The following is a 27,121-nucleotide window of genomic DNA, read 5'->3' on the forward strand; positions in this document are numbered from 1 at the left end:
ACTAAAGTGGCAAATCTATTGCAAGTTTGAAAAAATGGGAAAGCTACCTTTTTAAAATTTATTCATTGAACCCAATAATAAGATGGCTCCGATGAAATATCTATCATCTTTGCCTTTTTAGGGAAAAATACATAATTTATAATGTCTTATCTGTCCATGATGAAATGTCATCGGACTGGCATTTACCATTATAATAAATCTACATAAAGTAACCTTAAATGCATAGTAACAAGCATGGATTTAGAAACAGAAATTATTTGCTTTGTCATGTGATCTTGTTTACCATATCAAAGTTAAAATAAAATAAGATCAATTGAACTGAACTAAATGATAAAATTATGATGAAAAGAAAAGATAAACATAATCTTGGGAATGCATGTTGAGGAAATACTATTAAAATGAGTCAACGCTGAAAAAATAAAACTTGTGTTGTTCCATTCATTTAAATAATCAATTAAAATTAATATTAAAGTGCTTGGCTTGGTGGGGAAGAGAGATTTGAATGGTTACAGTTGGAATTTGATAGATCAGTTTAATCAGTTTTTAAGACATTTATTTTATGTATGTCCATACACTGTCTCTCTCTTCAGACACACCAGAAGAGGGCATCGGATCCCATTACAGATGGTTGTAAGCCACGATGTGGTTGCTGGGAATTGAACTCAGGACCTCTGGAGGAGCAGTCAGTGCTCTTAACCACTGAGCCATCTCTCCAGCCCAATCACTTTAATCATTAAGCATCTATGTTTTATCATGGCTATGTGGCATAGTAGCAATGGGGAAGTGAAGTTATCTCCCTAGGCTTTGGTTGCTCCTCAACTCAATGAAATCAAGCTCTACTGGCCTGCTGGCTTTCTGTGGTACTTTTCATTTGTATGCTGCCTGTTATGGTAATATTTTTACCTTTGATTGAGTGACTACTATATGTTTTAATCAGACTAAACATGGATTCTTGTTATTTGGGTATGTTCTTTAAAGAGTTATAACACAACACAAGAAGAGTTATGGATATGTAGTAATGAAGAAGCATAACCTTCTAAACAGTATAAAAATCCAGAGTACAAAATGGAGCTGCATGTGCATGCACTTCTGTGTATGTGTGTTATTTCTACTAAAATTAATATGTATAGTATGATCTTTATGAGTTTGTCATATCACTCTTATTAGGAGACAGCACACTGAATCATCTATTTAAAACAAAACAAAGCAAAACTGTTCATTTTGAGGAAATGCTAGAACCAAATATTTCTTCTCTATTTGAACCTGGACACTTAAAGTAGACAGAAGAAACTAGATTGATAGCTATCACAAACTTCCCTTTAACAATGCTCATTTTCTTGAGACACTATAAAATAGAGAGTAGCATACATCCCTTTATTCCTGCCCCAAGTATCAATTTTTATCCATAACTTGGTGAAACATTTTATTATGGACTACTATGTAGTGATGTATGTTACTTGATTCCAGTAAAGTACTTGGCTTCGTTTGGGTAGTTGTTTCAAATAGAGCAGTATGCATGAAAGAGTAACTAGGATTTGTTATAAAACTTTAATATCATCATGGCAACGCAGCATTTGGTAAAGCACTGAAGATCCATTTAATATACTGGGCCTTCATCCTAGGAACCAAGAGACATTTCTTCAAGGGTAATTGAAGGTAACTTTCTCTTGAGGTACTATTTCAACCCTCAGCCCAGGAAATATTCTTAAAAGGTGTGACATTCTTTAATCCTTAATACTAGAACACGCATCTATGGCTTTACTGCCTACAGTTATGCAGTTCCAAAAGAATGAAGTACAGAGAATTCCTCAGCAGCCAGACCTACTTTCCGCGGCTATTTTCTCAGCCAACAATGGGAATATTTCTAGGAACTAACAAATCTGAGGGAAATGAATCCAAATTTCGAAAACAGAGAATGAATTATGAGAACCAAGAATTTTAGTCCTCAGAAACAAATGAGTAAGTAAGTCTGCAGATATCTGTAAATTGAAAGAAATGACAATTATTAATATTGAAGGAAAGGGAGCATTAATTGTATTTTTGTTTTAATTACTCTAAATAAATATTTGTAGACAAAGGTTATATAATAAACACCTTTAAATCACTGGACTTCAGTAATTACAAAATAAAACCCCATTTGGATGCATTTCCTTCTTAATTCACCATTATGGTCTCCATCCAGTTTAGTTTAAAGAAATCCCTTCGCAGAGCCACGTAAGTAACTCATGTTAAAATTATCAATTAATCTCAGAGTTATTGGTATAATATGACAGGGGCAAAATCTTGTAACAATGAATTATCATGGCATGAAATCACCCCTGCCTCTTGGGATGTGGCTCATTTTTAAGATTGGAGATAGCATGCTATTTCAGGACTGTTGTATGGGTGAGAAATTTTTCTGGGGGAAAAAGTAATAAAATCCAAAGGACAGCCATATATCTATCTAGATTACCATGGAGATGACATTTGGATCATCCGTCAAATAGTGTCAACATTATTTGTTCTACTTTGTATTTTAGATGTTTCCATGTTCACTTCCTGTAGGTGAGCCTATGCAAACAGGGTTATGTCACATGATCATATTTTGAATTGACATAAGGATTTGGCAAAGTTTGTTTGAATTGAAAATAAATAAAAAGAACCCAACGTCAACAATATGCTGGTACATATTATTTATTTAGCAGTGACTTACTGTAAGTGCTGTCCTCGTCTTTGGTGCCATCAATGGTTCCATCTGCCTGCAGTTGCAAGTGGTAGCCTTGTCGGCTGTATAGTTTGGTAACTATACCCTTAAGCTGAGGCTCTGCAAAGAGAACAATAGTTTGGATCAATTGATAAATATAGTGGAAGAGACTTAGAATTCAAAATTCTACTTTAACATACAAGATTTAGTGGGGGGAATCAAACTATATTTTGCGAGTCCTCTGAAAGAAAGAAAACAAGCAAACAAATTAGAAGTTTCAGGGGAAAAAACACCTTAGAATATATGAAAAAACATTTGATTTCTATTTCAAAACATTGGTAATATACTATAGCTTTTGACAAAGTCTACTATTTCTGATAGCTGGCCCTTTGGTACTCTACCTCATTAAACATTCTGAATGAGTCGGCAAATGGCATAGGATGCATCTAAAGAATGTGTTACTTTTCATGTGGAAGAAAAATAAATACAAAAATAATGTAGAGTAGCTTGCCAACCAGGTGCCAAACCCACCAGCAATGATTTCCTTAAGAATTAACACAATTCGTAAAAGGTTATGTATCTAACCTGGATTCCCATCAAAGGACCTCTATCTACAAAACTGAGGCTTCCATACAAGACAATGAGAAGTGGGTAGATAGCCATCTTCACCCCAATCAGATTTTTTTCCTTATGGAAAATGGATGTGAAAAGAACAGTTTTTGTTAATGAGGAGGAAGGAAAATAAAATCATATTTATTTCAAATTTAATATCAAAAACATGATTACTCAAAACAGGTTCTTGATTAAAATGGTCTTCTAGTATGAATCACCATAGATTAATCAAACATTTAATTTATTTACTTTTATTGAATACAGACACCTGCATTAAAGTAATATTTATTGGTGTCACACAACCCCACACTGTAATGGCTTTTTAAAACAAATTTAATTCACAGCTTATGCACTACAAACTTTGTGCAAACTGAAGACGTATGCGTGCTTTTGGAAATTCCAGGGTGTATGGAACACACAGAGAAATAACTGATGGATGAGTAAGTCTGGTTTGCTGTAATAGTTGTCAAATAAAAAGCAGAAAAATGGTGTGAAAGGTTTATATGGTTAAGAACCGTAAATAACCTGCTCACTTCCCCGCCCCAGGCCCCCAAGGTCTATCTTGACGCAACCTGACACCTAAGGCTCTTGGAATTTCTTCTGTCGCGGAACTGTCTTGCCTGCCACTCTTAGCACTGAAATGTTTCAAAAGGACCCACAACCTGAAGATGATTTCAGTTCAGTCTTTTGTCTTGTTATCAGTTTTACTAGTCTGACCAGATCACTAATATCTTTGACGCAAGGTTCTAGAATTATTACCCCCACCCCCCACCCCGTCCCCAGCAAAGGCTTCAAAGCTGCCTCACAAGTCACGTCTGTCCCGAAAAGAAAAGGAATGACTAAACAGTGGCAAGCCCATATCCCTTGGGAGTGGAACCTGGAGGGGAAAGGTCTGGCTGGCAGTGATAGAAGCAAGCTAGGGGTTCCCCGAGTTTTCCAGGAGGGGTGGGCAATGAAGTCAGCCCTGCTCCTCTATAGCGATCTCCAAACCACAGGACAGCCTGTCTGGGTTACGCCTTCCCTTAGCCCAGGGGCATGCACACTCTTACATGCATGTGACATGTTTGAAGCGGAGGGCGCACCTCCAGCGCAAGCTATGCTCCTGGGCTCTGTGCCTGTCCCAGGGCAGTTGCAATGCAGCAAGCCTGTTTAACTGTTACGGAGGCAAAAAGAAAAAGCAATTGCCTCCCCACACACGCACACCGGCTAGGGGGCCTCATCTGCACAAGCTAGGCTCCAAACTCACCTACCTACGCTTCCATGCCGCCCCCAACCCCCTTCACAGTCGCAAAGTAAGAGAGGGCAAAGATAAAGGAGAAAGCCCCTTTCCGACCTGGTCTCCTTCTGCGTCTCTTCTTGGAGCCAAAGAGTTTGACCCGGGAAAAGACGTTTAACTTGTTTTTGTCGCAGCTGGTCTTGCCTTTGCTGGGGCTGCTGACACACTTGCAGGCATTGGATTTCTCGCGCTCGCGGGCTTGTCTCTTTTGCCGGATGAGCGAGCTGGCGATAGCCGCCGCCATGGCCACGACGCCCACCACCACCACTTCTTCGGGGGGCCCCTCTCTGCCTTCGCCTCCTCTTGCTCCTCCGCTGCTGCGCTGCCACCGGCTCGCGCCTTCGCTGCCTGGGTCTCCTTAGCCTGCGCTTGCTTAGCCGGGGCTCCTGGGCACTCCGGCTTCAGTCGAGGAGGGGGCTCAGCATGCCTTCCGAGCTCCTCCAAAGATGCTCCGGTTCCCGCGCGGGTTCTGACTGCCTTGGTCCGAACCGACGCCACAGCCCGGGCAGGGATCGCAGGCGAGACTGGCAGGAGGCAGAGAGCTGCGCTTGTGACTGCGTGCGCTCGGCCCCTGAGCCTCGAGGACACCGTGCAAGTCCAAGCGGCTCGGGTCGGAGTTTCGCGGCACCCCCGCCCTGTGTGGCGTGGAGGGGGCCGGAGGAGGGAGGCGGGCGGAGGGAGAGCGCGCGGGCGGGAGAGAGGCCGCGGGCGCGGGCGGCGGGCGCGAGGAGGGAGGAGGCAGCGCACGGGGGAGCGCGCCCTCGCCCTGGCCCCTCCGGCGCTTCCACTAGTCCTTGCAACTTCTCGGCCTGAAGATCGGCAAAAGTTGGCCGGTGCCAGCTTTCCCGCAGGGATCAAACAGGTAATGGCCTGGCATCATCGTCGCTGTGGCTGCTGCTCTGGGCGCGGCACCGTCGCAGCACAGGAATTCAGTCGCTGCAGGCACCCTCCAGAAGAGCGCGACAGCCTGGCGGAGGCCCCCTCCCTGCCTCGGCGGCCCCTCCCTCCCGGAACCCAGCTACTGGCTCCCGCCCGACCGCCGCCCCCGACCGCCCCACCCCCCGGGTGCAGAGTCCCCGCTCCCACGAACACCTGTAGGAGATCAAGACACTGCCCCGTCGCCCAAAGCCCTCTTTCTTTTTCCCTAAAAGAGGCTGGGGAGAAACGGTGATGGAGGAGGCACTAGGGTGAGATAGTTGCCTTGCAGGAGCTCAGGTTTGCTGGGCTTTGGGGCTGGCAGGATAGGGGCAAGGGTGTTCCTTGAGTACACGACTCAGAGTTAGCCCAGCCGGAGCCTCAGGAAGTTGACCAGACTCATGTACACGGCTCAATAGTAGCCCACATCCCACCAGAGACCTGCCGAGATATTTTGCATGGCGGCACTTGTAGCCCTTCAGGAGAGGAGGCCAGGGCACACACACAGACGGGCTCAGCCCCCACTATAGCGGCAGCAGCAGGCACTGCAGAACTGCTCCAGCACACCACGCTGCCACCCAGTGGTTTCTGCTGACTTTTCATTTCTTGCCAAAGTGTGCTGGCCAAGCCCCGTTTTTTTTCCTCATCGCCCCCTCATCTGGCCACTTGGGAATCATGCAGCGAGGCTGGGCATGTACCACAGGCAATATTAGGGGAAAAGCATAGTTCAGATCTTCATTTCAGCTCTGTTCCATCTCCCATTTTCTGTTTCCTTCTTATATCTCTTCCTCAAAACCAGGAAGGTTCACATGCACGCCCTCCCCCAGTACTGGAATTAGCTTGGCCTTTTGCTGGCTTATTTGTACTAACAGATTCTTTCCCTCAGTCCTTGTAAATGCATTACAGAGAGCATAGTTCATCCACCTCTGTATCTTTAGATGCTATGATTTTGCTGTTGTTTAATCTCTGAGGCTAAATAGAAGCTCTAAAAGGGCTCCCCACTCTCTCCACTTTTTGTACTGGACTCCCTCCTCCTACCCAGATGATTTCCGAATAAACTAAAATGCAAAACCAATGCTTAACTTATCACCAAGCCTCCAAGAAAGCAAAGAACACATCAGCTTAATTCATGGGAGTGAAGACCCCTGTTTCGCTCCCACTGTGCCTGGAATGCCCCCCCCCCCACTGTTGGAACTCCTCTAGTTCACCGTAATCCCATTTCCTCGTCATATAGACTACATCAGTCAAAATCCATTGAAAATTACTGACGAAGGAGTGATTAGTACTGATTCCAAATGGGAGAAGAGGTGTCTCCTCGCAGAAAGAGCAGTTGGTTAAATTTCAGGAACTAGGAAGGAAAGTATTTCACCAAAAGCTAGATCAGAAGAAACCTTGACCAGGACCAGATATTTGGGATTTGGGATGAATTCACTCTGGAACCCCATTTAAGCCCCTGGCCCCCAGTCTTGAACTCATCTCTCTTTTGGAATTTCTGATCCAGTGTATGAAAAGGCTAAAAACAAGGTCAATGGTTTTGTTTAGTAAAGACAGACTTGGCAAAGACTTAGGGAATAGTAAAAGGAAATGCAAAAGGCTTTTCTACATTCTTTTCCATTCATTTCTCCAGGAGAACTATTGCTTAAACAACCCCGAAATATTTTTAGAGTGCCTGTGGATTTATTGGCTTCTCTGGGTTAGACAGTGTCAGTAAATAGACTCATGGAAGAAGACTTCAGCATATATAGCCAAGAGGGGCGATTCTCATTGCAAAGCACAAGTATGCAAACATCATCTGCTCCCCTTCTAGTCCTTATGTATCATCAACATTTTTGGTTTTTGACTGTGAATTGGACTTTATGACAAGAGCACATGGGTCCACTAGGCCAAAGCTGACAATTTGAGTCCACAGGTATTTGCAAATACCTTTCCTGATCTAGTTCATTTCTTCTCAGTTATTTCTATAAAATTCATTTTAGCTATTGCATAACATATAAAAATGAACATGTGACAGAAGTACCACAGTCCCTTAAAGCATATACATTGTGTAATGTTTTATGTTAAAAACACTTAGTCAAATACTATTTATCATGAAAGTCTGCACGTTTTGAAATAGACAATCCTTTATTGTGTCTAGTCATCCTACTGTGCAAGAGCACACCAGAACTCGCCCCCCCCAACTGTTACTTACGCATTAATCAACCTTCCCCCATTAACCATGCTAATTCCCAAACAGACGGATAACAGAATAAATAAAACATATTCTTCGCTGGCAACCAAAAGTTACTGCTACTTCTTTTATTTCAAAGGGAAAATATCTGATGTGAGATTGATAAGACTGGATTAGGATGTCTCTAAATGTCTGTATTCTGTCTGCCTGTAGGTCACATGCATTCTTCTCTCTCCTCCTCTAAGATGTCCATGACTCACAGTTCAATCCAGAACATAAAGAAAGACATCTGTGGGGATGGAGAGACGGTTCAGTGGGTAATAGCATTTGCTATCATTGCATTGGACTCAAGTTTGGTACTAGGTACGCATGTCAGACTGCTCTTTGAGGTCCAAACAGTTTTCTGGCCCCTGTGGGCACCCTCCTCAACATATGACAGACACACATTAATACACACTCAAACAATGCAGCCACACATGCACACACAGACATCCATGGAACAAAGGGGTTCCTCTAAATCACATTATCCAATTGGCTTAACTATAAATAAAGCATGCTTTTTATGGTTTCCTACCACCCATTTCTGTTTCTCAGGTGCTTAGTAACTCAAAGAAGAACATAAATATCAGTTTTGAATCCTCAAAGTCTTATGTATCTCAGGAGGGCAAAATGAAAGACAGAATTGCAGCCCGTCCTAGAAAAGCCTATTTGTCCTTGATTTCCTCTCCACTGCCATCTCAGACCAGCAGAATGGCATTTGAGTGGGATGAAGAATAAGAACTCTCTTTTGACACCTGCTTCCAAAACATCCTTTCTCCTGGTTTGCTTTATCAGTAGCAGTTCTGCCATGGGATTTTTGGATACCCTCCAGATTCATAGTTTGAACTCTTCTAGGCTGTGCAAGTCTATTTTCCTTTGTTTCCCACAGACCTCCTGTTCCCCACTGTACCCACCAAGCTCATGCCTTGACCATATTCAGAAAATATATACATTCTTAGCACTTTTTAAAAATTTCTATTCCTAAAGAACTCTATTTTGGCACCCTGCTAGTAAGGAAACATGTTTTGTTTTTAGTTTTTGTATCCCCTATATTAACTGGCCATATGAGTTTTGTGGGTATGGTATTCTTTCTGTTGTAAGGAGTATCTTGGTCAATGTCAGTCACTTCCAACCTGAAGTCTTAGCTCCCTAAAAGTGGCAGCTCATAAAGTAAGTTCCTTTGACAATGTTTTAAACACAGCACTTCTACTTGCAACTGTTCTGTGCAGTGCAGCTCATTGTGTGATTTCTTTTAAAAATACACACAAAAATTCAAAATCAGAATGTTTGAAAATGCCTGGATGAAATGCTCCTTAAAAGGCTTTTTAGGTCTGCGAGTCTTGGCTTCATTTTGTGAACATCCCTGCTCCTCCAGCTGCCTTATCTTCTAGTACCTGCCACTTTCCCCTTCCTACCTCATCAAAACATAAAGTATCCCTGGAATCCCAAAGGGAAATGCATAAGTCCTTCAAGTCCCCCTCTTTGTGAGTTCATTTTGGAGCCAGGTTTGTCGCACTGTTTTCCAAGATTTATGGGATTTATCAGAGCATAGAATGCTGATCGTTCTCTGTCAGTGTTTTTGGCAGGCCTCAGATGAGCTGTGAGAAGCTGAGGGGACCTGCTCTCCAGAGGCTTTCCCAGGGGGAAAAAAACAGAAATCCAAACAGATGTGACTGTGATGAGCAGCAACAAGAGAGTTGAGACAGCCTAGTCAGTAACAGTTTCAGAACCTTTTGAGCAGGAAGCAATTGGCTGTCTTTCTGCAACTCTGGAAATGAAAGATTTCAAACACCCTACTTTCATTAAGATAAACATGATCACAGCCACTTGCCAGTTCCCTTTCATGCTCTCCCCCTCTCTCCCTCTCTGCCTCTCTTCCTCTCTCTTCTCCTCTCTTCCTCTCCTTCTTTTTCTTCCTCTCTCCCTCTCTCCCCTCACCCTCTCTTTCTCTGCTGCTATTTCTCTCTTAACAGTTCGACAAAACCTCTCCATAGCCAGTTACAGTCAAGAGCTAGTAAGGAGCTCTAAGAGAGGGAAGGGGTCAGATTCAAGTGTATCAGGGTCAAGCAACACTGGGACCGCCTTACTCACCAAGTAAGTCATGGGGAATGGTTAGAAGACAGAACAGCAAATAACACAGTGTATGATATCTTTAATTATGTCCAAAAGCTTCACCCAAAACCAACTGGATAGAAATACAAATGAGGGGCTTAGAGAAAAGCCATTATAATAGGTTCTTACCACTTAACTTCAAGCAGGAAGAAAAATGCAATTTAAAGAGATTTTGTCAATGTCATACTGAAAACTCAGGGACAAAAAGAATGGCAATTGTATTCTATAACACGACCTGACACGTTTATTAGCTACCTAAGAGTCTCTTCTAGTCAGATCACTCAGAGGACTTCTACTTCAGGAACAAAAGGCTCCAGAACTAATTTTTACAGAAATCGATTGGCTGTCTTGATTTGCATTCAGAATGAAAAGCCATGGGACCCTCACAACCACACTAAGAAGGTGGCTTGGTTTTCATTATGTCCTTTCTCCGAGATCATTTTCTTAATACTTAAGCCATGTAATTTACTCAAGCCACCTCTGATTTATATTTAAAATCAATTGAGAAAACACTGATTAATTCTGATCCTTTAAGAAGAAAAATCCTATAACCTGCATAAAACTTTCATTGTTCAGTCATAATTTATGAATATTAAGACTATAAAAACCTTGATGGTATTAATCATAGCTATGAATCCAGCACTTTACCATTTAATTAGCCGTGGCAACTGCAAAGCTGAGTTCAAGGCCTCTAGTCACCCACTCTGTCATTTATTTGAGAGAATCTGAATGGAAATGACAGATTGCTGGGGTAGAGGTTCCTACTTGATCATCAAGAGAGACCATAAGAGAATGAGCTTAAGTGTTAGTATGTGTAGATTTACATTTTGTAGGAACTCAGCACTGTTTTCAGCAAGGATTGTCAAATAGTGTAACTGATGACTGATTTTCCATCTATGGGAGCTTTTATGATATAGAAGGATTTTTTTTTCCATTGAGGTGAGCATCTGAGTTGGTTTCCCTCAAGATGCTATTCACTACACTATTCGGATACCTTAGTGGTCGAGATGGGTAACAGACTAGCAGTGCTGTTACTAAGAAACCCTTATAAAGCTTAGAATAGTGAGCACCATTGCCCTCAAGAGTTCCTATTGGATGAACTTGAAGCATATGAGTGAAAGCAGTCACACTCATTTTCTTTTTAAATTTGGTCTTGACCACCCTGTGGAAAGCACTTTGTAGATACAATGTGTTCAGAACCCAAGGTTGCTTCAGGAGTGTCAGAACACCCAAAGTCATCAACAGCCATCAGATTCTCTAAAGTGAATTTGCTTCAGGAGTCCATTCAACAATATTGGAAGATTGTAAAGAAACACTTGCTTCTGCCTCAACTGATAGGTCAGTAATGAACAACATAAAGAACAGTTTTTTCCCCCATTGAAACTTTGATGTTTTATGAAATTATAGATGTATAATACATGGGAAAATATTCACTGGATTCATTTCTGGCCCAATATGGTCATTTATACAAATGAAAAGCTGTAGGAAAATGGTGAAAGAAACCATGGGTCAATGAGAACAGTGTAGATGCCCTCTGAGGGCACTTACACTTTCCACTCTGCTTTAGAACTTTTCACCTAGAGTCTTAAATATGTGAGAATCCAGTAGCTATCCTAGATACAAATAGACAAGCAGTGGTCTTTGAAGAAAACAACCTATAGTCAGTATTATCATGATTTCAATTTTACTGGTGAAGAAAGTGAAGTCTACTGAGACTAAGTGTTGTATCAATGGTTCCCTGGCAAGTACCCAAGTGGCAGTGGCAGTATTTAAAATGGGAATTCTCAGCCAATAAGATATATGTGTACAAGGCTTTCCTCTGGCACTCAGTCTGGAATTTGGGTTGCTGAAATAGTGGCTAAATATGGGTCTATCTTGACTTGGGTTAGTGAAAGAGATAGAATATACCATGTTCTCAACTGAATTGTGTTTCTTCCTTTGTTTGATAAAAGTGAATTATAAAATAAATAAAATGCAAACCAGACAGGCAGACTATAACCATAGTGCATAATGCTTTTTACAATAATCTCTTAGAGTGATATATAAATAAAGCATCACTAACTTTCTCATGGAAATATGGTTATTATAAACCACTGCTTCATGTCATTCTGTGGAATTCTCAGCCCAGGAAATAGTTTGACACTAGGGTGGAGTCTGTCTCTGGTAATCTAGGGCTTTTGAATTCTATGAGACCCAAAGGAAATTTCCCAGCCTTTATCTCCATCGCCACTTAGCAGAGACAAGAAGTTAAAGTATTCCCAATTCTCTCAGTTCTTTTCATACAGAGAAAACCAGCTTTCCACAGTGTAAGCTTTTGTGTGCCATCTGCTTTCAGCTACAGGAAGCTTGAGTTCAGCCAAAAGAGAGAAAAATATTGCACACAGACTATGTTCTTCCGTGGTAGGAAGCCCATCCTTATCCTTTTGCAAACAGGGGCTTCTCCAGTATCTATTTTCACTAATTTGCTCTGTTTTCCCTTCTGACAAACAGTAAAAAAGACAGTCAACTGATAGATTTAGTTAGTTAGTTATCTTGGAACTGCTGAAGACTTCAAGAAATTTTAAACAGAGGCTTGAATGCTCACCTTGGATTTCATTTTAGAGAAGAGAGTAGAGACATGAAAGTTTCAAAGTCTTGACCTGACTCATGTATTCAGTCTTTCATTTATTTATTCATTCACGATTTACATTACTGAGTACCTGAGCAATGCAAGGATACTAATATCTATAACCTATGAGTATTAACTTTACCCCAGTTACTAGTCTAAATACTTTATTTGCACATATAATGTATACAACTACCTTAAGGGTTTACCCCATACTCCAGACGAAATAATTAAAGCAAAGAGAGGATACCTATTGTGGTCAGTTTGAAAGTGATAAAGCCAGAATTCATGTACTCTGACTTCAGATCCCTTATGCTCTTCACTGCCTCTTCCATGACTGTTCCTGGCATCAAGTGAAGGTCAAGTTAAAGCTCAGAAGTAATAAAAATGTAATCATAAGAAACACAAACCTTACCACAATAGTACTCAATGTCAAGTGTGTTGGGGGAGGGACCCCTGCCACCAAAAATGCAGACTGGCTGAGAGGGCAAGAAATGTGTTTAACTTCAGAAAACACAGCTCATGGCAGATGATGTTTAGAGAATGAGGAAGCTAAGAAGCTAAGTGATTTTACTTCCAAATCCAAACTGACCAGGTTCTGTTTTCCAGGTCATATGACTTCCTTTCAGCTGACACAGCATAGGAAACTTTGGGTTTTTAGGTTCTCATACTTGAAGCACCTGGCAGGAGGCTGAGCTTGGATTGTAACCTTCTCTAGTAGTGTCCTTCTCTGAAATGCTGATTATGATTATGGTCAGAACGCATTCTAAGAATTGTGGGGAATTGATTTGTTCTATGGACATTCTCCTTTAAGTTTGCTCTATGGACATTCTCCTGTACATTTGTGAGGCTTCATTTTTCCCTGCCTGTAAAGCCTTAGTGTTTCCCACAGATCTCAGTTCAGCTTGTATTGTCAGCACTGATGTTCAAGTAGATGCTTGTTATGGATTTATGACTGCCATCCACACAGGGTTTAGTAGCAGTAATCCCTTTAGAAAGATGCCAATCAAAAATAAAATTACATTGCCATGTATACGATGGTGACTAAGCATTTCTTAAGAAACAACAGTTGAACTTAGAGTTCAGAGATTTTCACAAGAGCATGATCAAATATTTTACTATAGAGATGTTAAAATTTTAATCTAACAAATCAAAATTTCTATAAAATAACTGTCTTAGCTAGTTAATCCTGGTGATATCTCTATGTATATTTAAAATTCTCATTGAAGAAAAACAACTAGAATTTGATTGGAATTTAAAAGTACTGTGGGCCTGGAGAGACAGTTCATCAGTTAAGACTGCTATGCCAGGGTAACTGGGTTAAATTTCCAACACCCACTTTAACTATAGTCCCAGTAAATGCAGCGCCATCGTCTGGCCTCCTTGAGAACTAGGAATGCACTTGGTACACAGACATAACATGCAGACAGATACCTGTACACATAAATTAGATCATACATAATTCTATAGTATAATATACAATATACTATTTGTATGTGTGTGTTCCACTGAAATAAAAAATAACTGATAGACTCAATTTTCCTAAGGAAGTCAAGCAGTGCATCTAGTTCTTCAAATAAAGATCAAGAGATGTAATTAGAAAAGAGAAGTAAGAAATCATGAAGGACAAAAGAAGCTTTATAAACAGAAAATAAAAGTTGGAGAAGTAATAGAGTTCATGGGCAAGCCTACAAGACTGAAGAAAGATGATTGAATAACCTAAGACACATAGGAAAAATAGATATATTGTCAGTATGTTAAAATATCAACAAAATCCTAGTTGTTTTTTTCTCTAGGGACTTTTAAATTTTTACATAAAGGAATTGCTCAAGATATTAAACAAAATGAGATGGAGTGGTGAATACAAAGTAAGGGCATTGGTCTTTAAAGGGCCTCAAAGACAGTGAGCATCTGAACCAAGGTCTTGGAATGTACTCATGATAATACACACACACATATAATGAGGAAATCTTGTTTCCCTTAAGATTTTATTTTAATTAAATGCTAACAGTGTTCTGGCAATAAAAGTAGAAACTATATATTAGAAGCAAGAAGAATGTCATTAATATAGGGATTTTAATGTTTCCAATATTTTTATTTTGTAAGTTTTATTTATTTTTATGTGGACTTAGCAGGTTCAGTTGTGTGTATGTTTGTACACACACACACACCCTATATATGTAAATATATTTATTTATTTAAAGAAAAAGAGGCTCTGAAATTGAACTAGACCAAAAGAGCATATTTGGGAGGGTTTGGAGGGAGCAAAAAGAAGAGGAGAATAATGTAATTTTATCATAACCTCAAAACATAAAATAGGTTTTAAAAAGTAAAAAAAAAAATCATCTACATTCTTATTTTAAATGATGTAATTAAGTATTCTTGGCTGTGAGGTATGTTACTGGCTTCTCTGATGTTGTATCGTATTATTTTTTTCTTATATCTGTATTTGTGTATTTAATGACTGTCTTTTTTACCTAGTCCTTTTGCCTCTAACTAATAATCTCAGTCCTTTATGATTTTGTCCTATAATTTCTAATTTTCACCCTCAGTATTTGTAGGAATTGTTTCTAGTCATTTCATGTGTCTATTCAGTAACCATCTCCCACGTGTCAGGCTGAATTGTTGATGATTAGAAGTGATGTAGTCAGAAATGGTTTTGTTTATATGGAAATTGCAGTTTAATCATTTTACATGATAACATAAATATGTAGCTATAAATTATGATCATTGTTATAAAACAGAAGGACAAAATTTTACTCAGGAACAATACAGAAGATAACAGATTGGGATGTCAAAAACAAGGCTCAAAAAGGAAAGAACATTTTTTTTTCTGACTCAAATTTTGGTAAAGACCCAGCCATATGAATAATTCAGGAACGAAGTACAATTATATGATAACAGCTCTAAAGTGCTCCATATTTTCATTAGTTCACGTGGTTCCTCTGAATGCCATATATGGATATTTCTACCCAAATATCTCAAGGAGCCTTAAACTAAGCAAATCCAAAACTGAAGTTAGTTCACTAAACTGGTGATTGAGAGCTTTTTGTGTCCTACTCCTTTCAGGATACATCCACTATCTCAAGCTGGACAAAATTAATCTGAATTCTTCCGGGTCCTCCTACCTTGTAATCAAGGAGTAACTAAAAACTGCAGATCTTCAATTCTTAGTATCTCTTCAAAGTTCCTATTTTTAAGAGATCTCTGTACTTGCCTGAATTTTATCAGAACCTCCTAAGGTCCTATTCTGCCTCCTCTCTTGTCAGTGATCAATGAGCTTCAAAACTTCCCTTCAAAACTGACTAGGTCTTCCAATAACAAGGCTTGATATTCTTGAAATTTTTATTCTCTACTTACCTGAAAAGTCCACAAAAATTTTCTTGGGTAATTTGTTCTCTGTGAAACTTTCCCTAAAAACCCATATGGAAATGACCAGTTTCCTCTTCTGTTTCCAAAGTCCCCTGTATAAACAGTACTATGATACTCATTAAATATATTTGTCTATTTCTTTGCCACTCTCACAAGCACTGACCCGTCTAAAGTAAGCATTGGAGCCTCCTTTCTGTGTCTCAATACCTAGATATGATAGGAGTTCAGTAAATGATAGTGTCGTGAGTAAATTAATTAGGTAACTCTTCCTTTGAAAAGCAGATAAGAGCCATTAGAGCAAAGAAATGCAATATGGGCCTGTTTTAAAGAAGCAGATTCATGTATAATACAAATAAGACCATGTAAGATTCTTCCCATGCTTTAATTACAAGTGAATGGAAGTAGTATTCATGTATTGAACTATAGAGCAACAACTCCTTGCCCCATATGAAAGAGAAGGTGAGTCAAGCTCAACATTGGTCCACATTTATCTCTAGTCTGATATTAAAATAATCATTTGGCAGCATACAACATTTTCAGATGTAATAAATCCTTTAACAATTCAGTCTTGTTTGATATACATGGGAATTGATGATGACACCAGAGTAGATTTGAACATGCTTTATTTTACACACCAGAAGACTGTCTCATGAACTTGCCTAACAAATCATATAGGACATTTATTTATGAATTTATTTAGGCTTTGTCTCACCCCAGAGAATTAAGCAAGAAACTTAAACCAAAACACAAGATGATACCAGAGTGAAAGCGTTAAGGGTCAGAAATGATGCTGAGGTGTCTTCTGACCCCCACCACCACCCCTGCCCCGTCACATCAGCTCTCATTCTCATTAGATTGCCACCAAACCCCTTTGGTACTCAGAGTAATAATTGTCAATTTTGTTGGCATTCGCAAAAGTAAAAAAAAAAAAAAAAAAAAAAAAAAAAGTAAGTCAAATAATCCCTTCAACAATTTTACTTCATAAACCCTGTACCCAGCATCCATTTGAAAACTTCTCTTATCAGATGTACACACTGAAAATCAAATCCAAACCTGAGTTACTGTAATTATTCTGTTTGGATGAAATACCTAGCCAACTAAAAGAGGCAAGGTGAAAAGAGCAAAGACTACAAAGAAAACTGCTCTGGCAGGGGCCTGGGTTTGTTTTTCATGTGTATATATAGAAAGACAGGTAACTCTGTTTCTGAGGTAAACTTGTGACCACGTAACATTTTTACAGATATCCACCTCTTCCTATATTCTGAAGAAAGATTAAACAATAAGTACTTTACTTAGATCCCCTGCCTCAACTAAAATTACAGTTACCATTTTCTTAAGGGCTGCACTAAAATTGAAAATGGTAATACCTATAAAACCTCTCCAGTGCTGACATTTCAAAATCTTTTTTCTAATGCAAACAAAATTAGAAAATGGAAAATGTAACCTTTCTAGCCCCAGAGCTTCTTCACAGGGTCTAAATATTAAAAGGCAGTGTCGGTTTGAGAATCATGACAATAACACAGCAATGATAATGATGATGATAATGGTGATGGTGATGACAATGAAAGTAATGCTTATCACAATAGCAACTGACATCTTCTGAGTATTTACATTGAATCAAGGACTGTTCTAGATGCATACTAACTCATCAAGACTTACATCAACCCTATGAAATAGGGAGTGTTATTATCCACATGCCATGGATGAAGAAAATAAGGCATGATGTGATCTGAAACGCTGCCTAAACATAGACAGCTAATAAACAATGGATCTAGCAATGTAGCCTAGCCTGCTAATCACAGATATTCAAGTAATGCAATAGTTATTTAGTTAGATGGATTGTGGATTTTATAGGTTATTTCTGACATTTTCCATCTTTCTCCTGTTTGTCTGTTTATGTTGTTGCTAAATAACTTTCTAGAGAATCAGACCACCGATTTTACAGAAACTTCTGTGAATTTCTTCAAGAATTAGGAACACTTTTTTCCTTGGATATCTTTTTCTTCCTTTGTGATTATTATTCCAATTTCCATTACCTTTCACAGTTTTGAAATCTGTTCATCCCATGGTAAAAGTTAATCTTGGTATTGCCATGTAGATTTAAATCAACAGTCTGAACCACAATCTACTTTTTATTTTGTGTTGATTATAAAGGGTATTTGTTAATTCCTTCCAGACTCTCATATTGACTGTCATGACTAATCTCTCTAATATGTTATAAAATAGGTTCAGGAAAGTGAGCAACTAACCTTCTTAAATTATTTAATATTTTAATTCTGCTCAGTAACAACTTAATTAAAACCTGAAGTAGAAAGGTCAACAGAAATATGGAATGTAATCTCAAAAACAATTAATTAAAAAGAACAGAAAGGTAAAAATCATCTTTGCCAGGCATAAGAAAAAGTAATACAATGCAAAACACTGTATATTTCACCCTAGGTTTTCATAAGTTCCTTATTCTGAAGGTATATATCTATATATGTTATCAAGGTGGATATATATATATATATATATGTATATATATATACATATATATATATCATAGCCATAGACAGACATAGACATATATATTCAAGAATTGTCTCTGCACTTGCTCCTATTAGTGGAAGTTTCTTTCACAGGTTAAGATTTTTATGGTTTTATGAGATTGAAGCATTTAACAAACAGTCCTAGTGAGGAAATTTAGGACCAAATGAATATGTCTGTGTCTGAATCTAATATTTCTTGCATGGGATTTTGTATGGAGCTTATTTGCTGTCTAGTATCTTTGATTCTTTGCAGGAAATAAATAGGGTCAATGAAGAAGACTTGAAAGGGAGAGCAGATTAACATTCATTTTAATACATCCACTTATAAAACAGTATGAACAATCCAAAAGTGGATGCACAGCCTTGTCATGGGAGGTAATCCATGGACATGTTCCGAGAAACTTGTGGGAGGTGTTACACTGATATGCACCATTGTTTACCACATGCCATAGAAGGGAGTTTTGCATTTATTGGATGACTAAATCATGTATTTGTGTCAGCAGAAGCTCAAAAGTGACAGTTAGAAAAGTATTTACAGGGTTTTAGAGGCTGGGTTTAGTCATGTGATAGTTTCAGGAAAGAGTCTGTAAGCTCTTATCAATTGTCAAAATTGTGAAGAAGGTAAGTTGTTGCAAGTCAGTGATACTGTCTTTGTGACTCATGTGCATTGATGTTTAAAAAAAGAATAAGGTTAAAAAATTCAATGTAAAAGAATTTATGATTTCAAGAAAAGTTGTATAAATAGTACAGTAAGTTATAACACATCCTTCATTCATGTTACCCCAAAAGCTAACATCTTATATACTATAGTACATGTATCAATACTAAGAAACTAATATTACTATCAGTTAAACCAGACTTTGTTCAGACCCACAAGTTTTTCCACTACTGCTTTGGTACTATTCCAGGGTCTATTCAGGATAACACATTACTTGACAGTCATCTTGTCTTCTTAGTCTCCTCTGGTCTCTGAAATTCTAAGTTTTAAATATTTTTTGAGGCTCATTTTTCCTACACTTCATGGTTTGCATCAAGTTGTCTGTTTTGTAGCAGATCACTAGTATTCCTTATGATTTCTGATTTGTTTAATCTCTGATACATGTGTATTTATATTTCTAATTCATGTATGTGTTTGTGTATGTACATGTAGCTATATGTGGAGGTTCAAGAACAATCTCTGATGTGAGTCTGTGATCTACACCTTCTTTGACACAAGCTGTCTTATTGTTCTAACTCATGTGATAGGCTAGCTGGCACATGTGCTTCCAGAAAGTCTTCAGTCTATACCTCTCCTCTTGCATTAGGAACATTTGGATTATATACATGTCCGCTACAGCACCTGGTTATTTTTGTGAGTTCTGGGAATTCAAACAGGTCTTCACTCTTGCTTAACAAGCACTTTAACCAGAGGGTAATCTTCCCTAACTGACTTTGCTTTTATTTTTTATATTTTTTTTCCTCATCTGGAAACCATCTCAAAGGTTATCTGCTATTACGTGTTTCCACTTAATGTGACCCATAAAAAAATAAATAATACAATTTTATGGTGTCACAGAAAATGTGTCTAAAATAAGACCAATTTTTGACTATTTTTATGATTTTTCATGTTGAAAGGACTCCTTTGAGCATGCAAACAATATGGCCTCATTGTGATTATAGGAAGAGGAAGACATACCCCTTTTGGCCCCTCACTTCTTATAGCAAGGCAGCAAGTCAAATTATTATCTGTCATTTAGGCATTCCATGGCCATTGCTATCCTGAAATCGGAACAGATGTGATTACTGTCAAGAGGCCTTCACAAGATTACAGGGAACATTCTAGAACAAGGTATAGAGGCCTCCTGAAAGATATGAAATGAGTTTACAATTGCTCAGTGCCAGGGATAGAAGGATGGACTTCTTATAGTGTAGGTGCAAAGTCCATACTACTTAAGAAACCCCACTTAATGTCATTGGTTTAAGCTACATGTGGGGGAATGACTGCTTTCCTGGCCTGCTATAGATGCCCCATCTGTCAGTTGAATAAACACTTGTTAACATCTTCCCAAGGAAAGGCACACTATATCTATGATATAGTTATATAGTAGGAGCTACAACAGTCTGAAGTTGACAATCATTGCACAAGAAGTCAAACCAAGCTAAAAAGGGATTTTTTTATGCTGCCAGGAGAAACTTCACTCTGATTTTTTTCTAATCAGTGCCATGAGATTTCTAAGCATTAAGACTGCCAGCAGCACACATTATGAATTTCAAATCTTTTCCTCTTCAGGAGAACCAGCTGCAGATGGTGTACATGATTTTAGTAGATAAATGGCATTTAGGACAAACAATATTATTGTTAGGAGAATGGCTTCTTTCCTAACTGAGGGTACTTTGCATGTACTTCTGTGCTCAGGAAAGCTGACTGTCCTAAACACCTGGCTAAATATTAATATAATAATGAAAACTAATAATCGAATCCATACAATGCTGATGGGCAAGTCATGACTTACAGTGTCAAAAGGACATAGACAACTTTCAACACCTATGGTCATGAATCCACTTTGAATGGGATAAACCCACCACTAATCAGGAAGATAGTGGTTAAGGAAGATTATCATCTAGACACGAATTATATATAAATCATATTCAATTCTTCCATTCTATTAAAAATATCATGAACCATAGGAATGGTGGTGTTCCAGGACAAGCATATCACTCAATGAAGATGGCAGAGGTTATGAGCACAAATGTTAAAACTAGTAAATATCAAAGAGAATAATTAGATGTTAGATGTGCTAAATATATGCCCATATATTGTTGTTTAATTTATATTCCTCAATTTCTCGTATTATAAGATGACAATAACAATAGTACCATATTACAGTGAAAATGTAACAATAACATTTAATATATGTAAAAGCTAAGTATTATTTAGCATGTAGCATGTGCTCAGTGGAGTTCAGTTCAAATCCTCCCATGTCACCTTCCCACCTACCCAGCTTGCCCTAATCTTGACTTTCTGAACTAAAAAAGATAAGTAACAGACTCATGAAATTTTACTTAGTAAATGTGGATGCTGGTTAATTTTTTTGTCAACTGGATACAAACTGGAGTCATTTGGGAAGAAGAAGCTTCTACTGAGGAATTGCCTCCACTAGACTGGCCTATGTGCATGAGAGAGCGGGTGGCATATTCTTCAATAATTACTGATGCAGGAGGTCCCAACCCCACTGTGGGGGGTGCTATGCCTATAGGTGATCCCGAATTGAAAACAGATATTATTTTTCCAAGATTTCTGCTTCGGTTTCTGCCTCCAAGCTCCTATCTCGAGTTTCTTACCAAACTTCCCTTCATGAAGGACTATAACCTAAGAGGTAAAAGAAATCATTTCTTCCCCAAAGTTGTTTTTTGGTCAGTGTTTTATTACAGCAAAAAAAGCAAACAATGACAGCATGCCTAATATATTAATTAATGTGAGTCTACTGGTGAGATAAGTACTATTATACCCTTATATTTTAGTTTATAAAATTGGAGCATAAGGCAATCAAAGTGGCTTTTCTATGAAGCAGTTAGGGGATAACAGAGTTAGGATTTGCACCCCAAAAGCTTGTCTATGGAGTCTCTCCTTTTAACATTTTGTTTTGCTTCCATAAGAATAGCCTGAATTTCTTAAGTACCTATTAAATTTCATGCTTATAATAAATCATATATTTAATATGTAGAACACCCTAGCAAGGTAAGGATTATATTCATCTCATTTTTCCTCTCTTTCACATTCATGGACTTTTTTCTTGTTGCTACATACATATGTGTACATAGATAAGTATTTCTAAATATAACCTGCTTAGTCTGTATAATGTTACATATATGTACGTATAATATTACATATATATGTAAATATATATATATATATATATATATATATATATATATATACACGTTTTCAGTCTGATCATCTGGTATTAAATAACCAATTGGTGTGCTTTTCTCTGGGAGCAGACTATTTCATCTACTCTAAGCATTCTTTACTTGCCTTTAGTTCTTTATGCAGGGTTGAGGCCTCATGGTCTTTGAGAATATGTTTTTTTTGTTGTTGTTTGTTTGGTTTTTTTTTTTTAGGACATGGAGAAATAGGAGCTATTGCACATTCTTGGTCAGAATGGAAATTAGTATAGCCATGATAGAAAACAGTTTAGAGGTTCTCAAATGCCTAAAAATAGAACTATCATATAAGCTATAATTTTTACTATTAGGTATGTATTCCAAGCAAATTAAACTAGCAATATAGTAATAAGTATCTACCACACCCATGTTTATAGCAACAGTATTAAAAATACCCAAGCTACAGAATGAACTAGTGCTGATCAATAGATGAGTGGATAAATATGCAATGCTTATTCACAACGAACTGTTATTATTCAGCCACAGAGTAGATGAATATTAGCATTTGTGGCAAATGGAACTGGATGAAAATGCATTACAAGATGTAAATCAGGCATGGGAAATCAAGCACTACATGTTCTCACACATTTGTGAAAGCTAAGGAAATAAATATCAGAGAAGGGGTGAAGAGAAGAAAGGTCACTAGAAATGTTGAAATGGAGAGAGAGAAGAAGAGAGAGAATAATGGTACCAAATTACAGTTACAATGTGAGGAAATACTAATATTTCTGACGCTCTACAGTACAGAAGGATATCTATAACAATCTGTAAGCATGTATTTTGATGTAGAGACATTTTCAAATATAAAAATGATACTTTGAAGAATTAGAAATGCTAATTAGCATGATCTTACGATTTTATAAAATATTTTTATTAATTAATTAATCAATTAATTAATTAATTTGTTTATTTACATTCCAAGCATTGCCCCTCCTGGTCACACCCTCTCTGAAACCCTCCCTCCATCCTCCCTCCATTTCTCCTCTGAGAAGGTGGGGCCCCTCCTAGGTATCAAAACTATTTCCTCATAAATAAGTACATATATTATATGTCAAATAAAATGAAAAAGACTCAGTAGGGACTAGAGAGATGGCTCAGAGGCTAAGAGCACTTGCTGCTATTGCAGAGGACCCAGGTTCAGTTTCCAGTCAGTACCCAGGTGGAGATTTGTTTCCATTTATAACTCCAGTTCCACAGGATTTAACACCAAAGTCTGGCTTCTGTAGCACACATGTGGTACACACAGAGATAGATAGGAAGAATATTCCTATAGATTAAATAACTAAATGAATCTTTTTAAAATATCAATTATCTTGTAAAACATCGAAGTGCTAGAGATTCTTAGATTCTGTGTCAACCATTTATGTCCTGTCAACTCTATAGCATTGTGTTTTAGCAGGAATGAGATCCAGTTCTTTTCTTTGATAGGAGTGTCTATGGGAACCCTTTGGCCTCTTTGGAGCCTTCGGCCAACAACTAAACTGGTTATAACCTATTACTGCCACTGGAGATTACACTTCATAGTAAAAGATATCCTACTGGGACACCTTTTGCCCTAGAAATTCATTAAAAAAAAAAAAAACCCTCAGTTTTATACCATACGATCAAGTCAAATGCCTTCAATGTCAAATTTTCTAGAAGGGTTAAATCATTACAATACCAACACAGTTTCTAGGAAATATGCACATCACCTGTGTTAATGAGGCATAGAAAACAATAGGCTTCAGTGAAAACTTCCCACGGCCAGTCAAAGACTGTAGCTGTGGAGATCCGCTGATCTCTCCAACAGAACAGAAAGAATTAGTGAAGCACCTAAAGAAAGCTATCACAGGAAAGTCAATTAGTTCAACCTTCCTGAGAATGGATATTAAGTGAGCAAAATAACATTGCCTGAAGCCCATAATCACATCACTTTAGAACATAATGATGTCCTCTCATAGGCAAGGAGGAAATAACTGTGGAATGAATATACCCTATTTAATTCTTCTAAAGAACACCTTTTTCCAGACTTACCCTAGAAGTGCATAGGACACCAATGAGATGAATACATTCTTATGTTCTTTTTTAAAATGCACAATAAAATGCGTAATTAAGCTAATGATTCATCTTTCCTTATCTTCAAATTACATAGCAAAGGATAGCCCACTAATATGAAACTCTGCTCCCAAATGTACTACTGTGAACAAGGAGCTGGAAAAATAGACATACTGTGATTTTTATTTAAAAAATTTTATCCTCATGGATATTACTTTCATATGACTCCTTATTTTCTGTAAAAATATCTTCTAAGTTCAACAATGTCATAATGCTAAATATGGAAATGAAGACGGGAAAACTTGTATTTTAACAGTGGCTTTTACGTCCCCAGTATTCTAATATTGTATGAGCCTTTTGAAAGCTACAGTTAGCAAAGACTGAAAAAACTGTGTGAATTCTTACTTTGCTCAGGATCTTCATAGGAAATAAACTATGAACACATTTAGATGAAAGCAAAGCATTTTACCAACCACAGTCTATTAGAGAATGGCTTATTTGCTTAGGCTCTACTCTAAGCGAATACATTTTTCACAGATTGCTATGCTGGCTAAATGGGTTATAACTCCTGGCTCACTAAAGTTTCAGATTACAATATGTCTCCAATTAGTATTTAACTGTGCACAAAGGCCAAGTTTTTACTTTCTCCTATATCCAAATACTGTAATCTGCTGAGGCACAGTCCCTAGGAATTATCAATGATCATTTATCAATGATCATTTGGTTATATGTCATAACCAAATTCTGGTATTTAGATTGGGATCTGAGTTTAATGAGCCTTATATGTAGTTATTTCTTATTCAAACATGCACAGCATATGATTGGTGGAGATTATATTAACATTTAAAAGTTCTTTTATTTTTGTATTAAGAAATTATGAAACAGAATGCTTCCAAATTCTAGGCGTCCAATGAGTGGGAAACAGTGATTGTCTAACTTGGACAAGGGGAAAGAAAGCTGACAGCTCTTACCCAAAATGAAATTCTAGGTACACAGTGTGGGGAGGGTTAAGATGGTAACTCAAAGGAAATGCATAGACAACGATTACATTTAGCATACTGAAAAGACTTTAGTGGTTCTCTATTGCTTGGAAGGACAAGTAATGCAAGGAAGAAAAGACTTCTGTCCACATTGTGCAATGAAGAGTTTGCAGAAGAAATAGGTTTGGGTAAGACAATAGGAACAAAGTGTCTAAGGTGCCAGAAGACATAATGGCCTGGGAAAATAGAGCTGTTGACATTGCTGGTAAGTACTGAGAAGCCTGTGGCGAACTGACTAAAACTCAAGCAACGAAGCTCAATCTGTCTTGCTCTAACAGTACATTGATCCCAAAGCAGGAATTGCCAAATGAGGGGAAAAAAATTCCCATTTGAGGAATTTTTAACATTATTTCCCTCTTTTTGATTTTCCCATATAGTGACATCTAAACAAGTTAAATGCACTGCAATCAGGAAAAAAATCAGAGAATACAAAGCATTCTTAACAGAGTTTACAGAATTGTTCTCAGGAGATTTTAAATAGTAACAAGTTTGGTTAAAAAAATAAACAATTTTGGCAATGAGAAGAAAGCTATGTGTAGACAAATATGAAAATGCTAGAACAGAAATGTAGGGCATTAGACATATTGAAAAATTTTAAGGGCCTATCAGAGGACTGAATGTACAGGTAAAGGATTTTTTTTTTTGTTTTAGCTCTGTACAGCCTAAAAGTACAGAAAAACCAACAAAATAAAATGAAACATTTAAAGTTTATAATAGTATGTGATATCACTGGGGCAACAACAAATCACTTAGCAAAGACTAAATACAGTCCCAGAAAGGGGAGAGCAAGAGAAGGAAATAGCAAACATATATGAAGAAAAAATGGCCTAGGATGCTTCCAAAACTGAAGGGCAATATTTATTAGTATTTTCATAAGAGGGGGATGAACATCAGAACAGATTAGGAAAAGAAACAGCAACAATGAAAGAAGTAGGTGTTCAGAGTCAACTGCAAAACACAGACGTAAAGCTTTGAGAATATCTAGAAATAGCACAATATACTACTATGTACAGTTCAAAGCTACCAGACAGCTATGGAACACTGCATAGATATACAGAACCACAGAAGATAATAGAACATCTTGTGTGTAAAATTCTGGAAGAAAATATAATATGTCAAACCTCTATTACAGAGCGAGCAAAACAAAATATTCTTCAAACATGAAAATAAATACATTTTCACGACTAAAGTAGCTAAAATACCATTTTAAACAAACGCAAATAGAATGCTTAACTAAGTAAACTCTACACAGAAATATGACATAAATATAAATAAATTTCTGAGGCTTAAGTGAGAGAAAATATGAGACTTAACTATAAAAATATCAAACATAGCTTCTGAGTCAGGACTGTTAATAAACTATAGGCTTCAAAATTGGAAATCAAGCAGTCTACATGTAAAAATTTATGAGTAAAAGAAATATTCAAAGAGGAAGTTGATAAGGCCTTTGATTAGGATGATATTTAATGTTTACTGTATTGCAAAATGAAGTGAAATTACAGCAATCCTTAAAAGTAAATTTAACCTGTAAATGTTTTTCCTTAGGAAAAAAAGTAATGGAGGAAATGACATAATTTCAAAGATATAGTAAAAGAAGAATGAACTGAACCCCAAATAAGAAGGATGAAGTAATAAAAATCGCAAAGCAATTCAATGATAGAAAGGAAATGGAAATAATTACCAAGGTCAAAGTTATTTCTTTGAAAACATTAGTAAAATTTTAAACCACTATCAGGACACATAAAGAAGCTATTAATAACAAAACTCTCACTATGCAATTAAAAAAATAAAAATAATGCCAAAGATATCTAAAG

The 27,121-nt window shown here is 37.7% G+C and overlaps 1 protein-coding gene across 5 annotated transcripts in view; it reads right to left on the reverse strand.

Moving 5' to 3' along the window:
* The window catches only part of Fgf13 (fibroblast growth factor 13), a 493,390-nt gene that overhangs the window by 68,202 nt on the left and 398,067 nt on the right, over positions 1–27,121 (reverse strand). For 4 of the 5 annotated variants that reach the window (XM_076918148.1, XM_076918147.1, XM_034486125.2 and 1 more), the window contains one exon: positions 2,693–2,803. In XM_076918148.1, coding sequence (XP_076774263.1) covers positions 2,693–2,803 — 111 coding nt within the window. Of the gene's footprint in view, positions 1–2,692; positions 2,804–4,628; positions 5,535–27,121 lie in introns of those variants that run through there. The other variant, XM_034486122.2, reaches the window with a different exon arrangement.

The sequence above is a fragment of the Arvicanthis niloticus genome, chromosome X (assembly GCF_011762505.2).
Source record: "Arvicanthis niloticus isolate mArvNil1 chromosome X, mArvNil1.pat.X, whole genome shotgun sequence".
NCBI lineage: Eukaryota > Metazoa > Chordata > Mammalia > Rodentia > Muridae > Arvicanthis > Arvicanthis niloticus.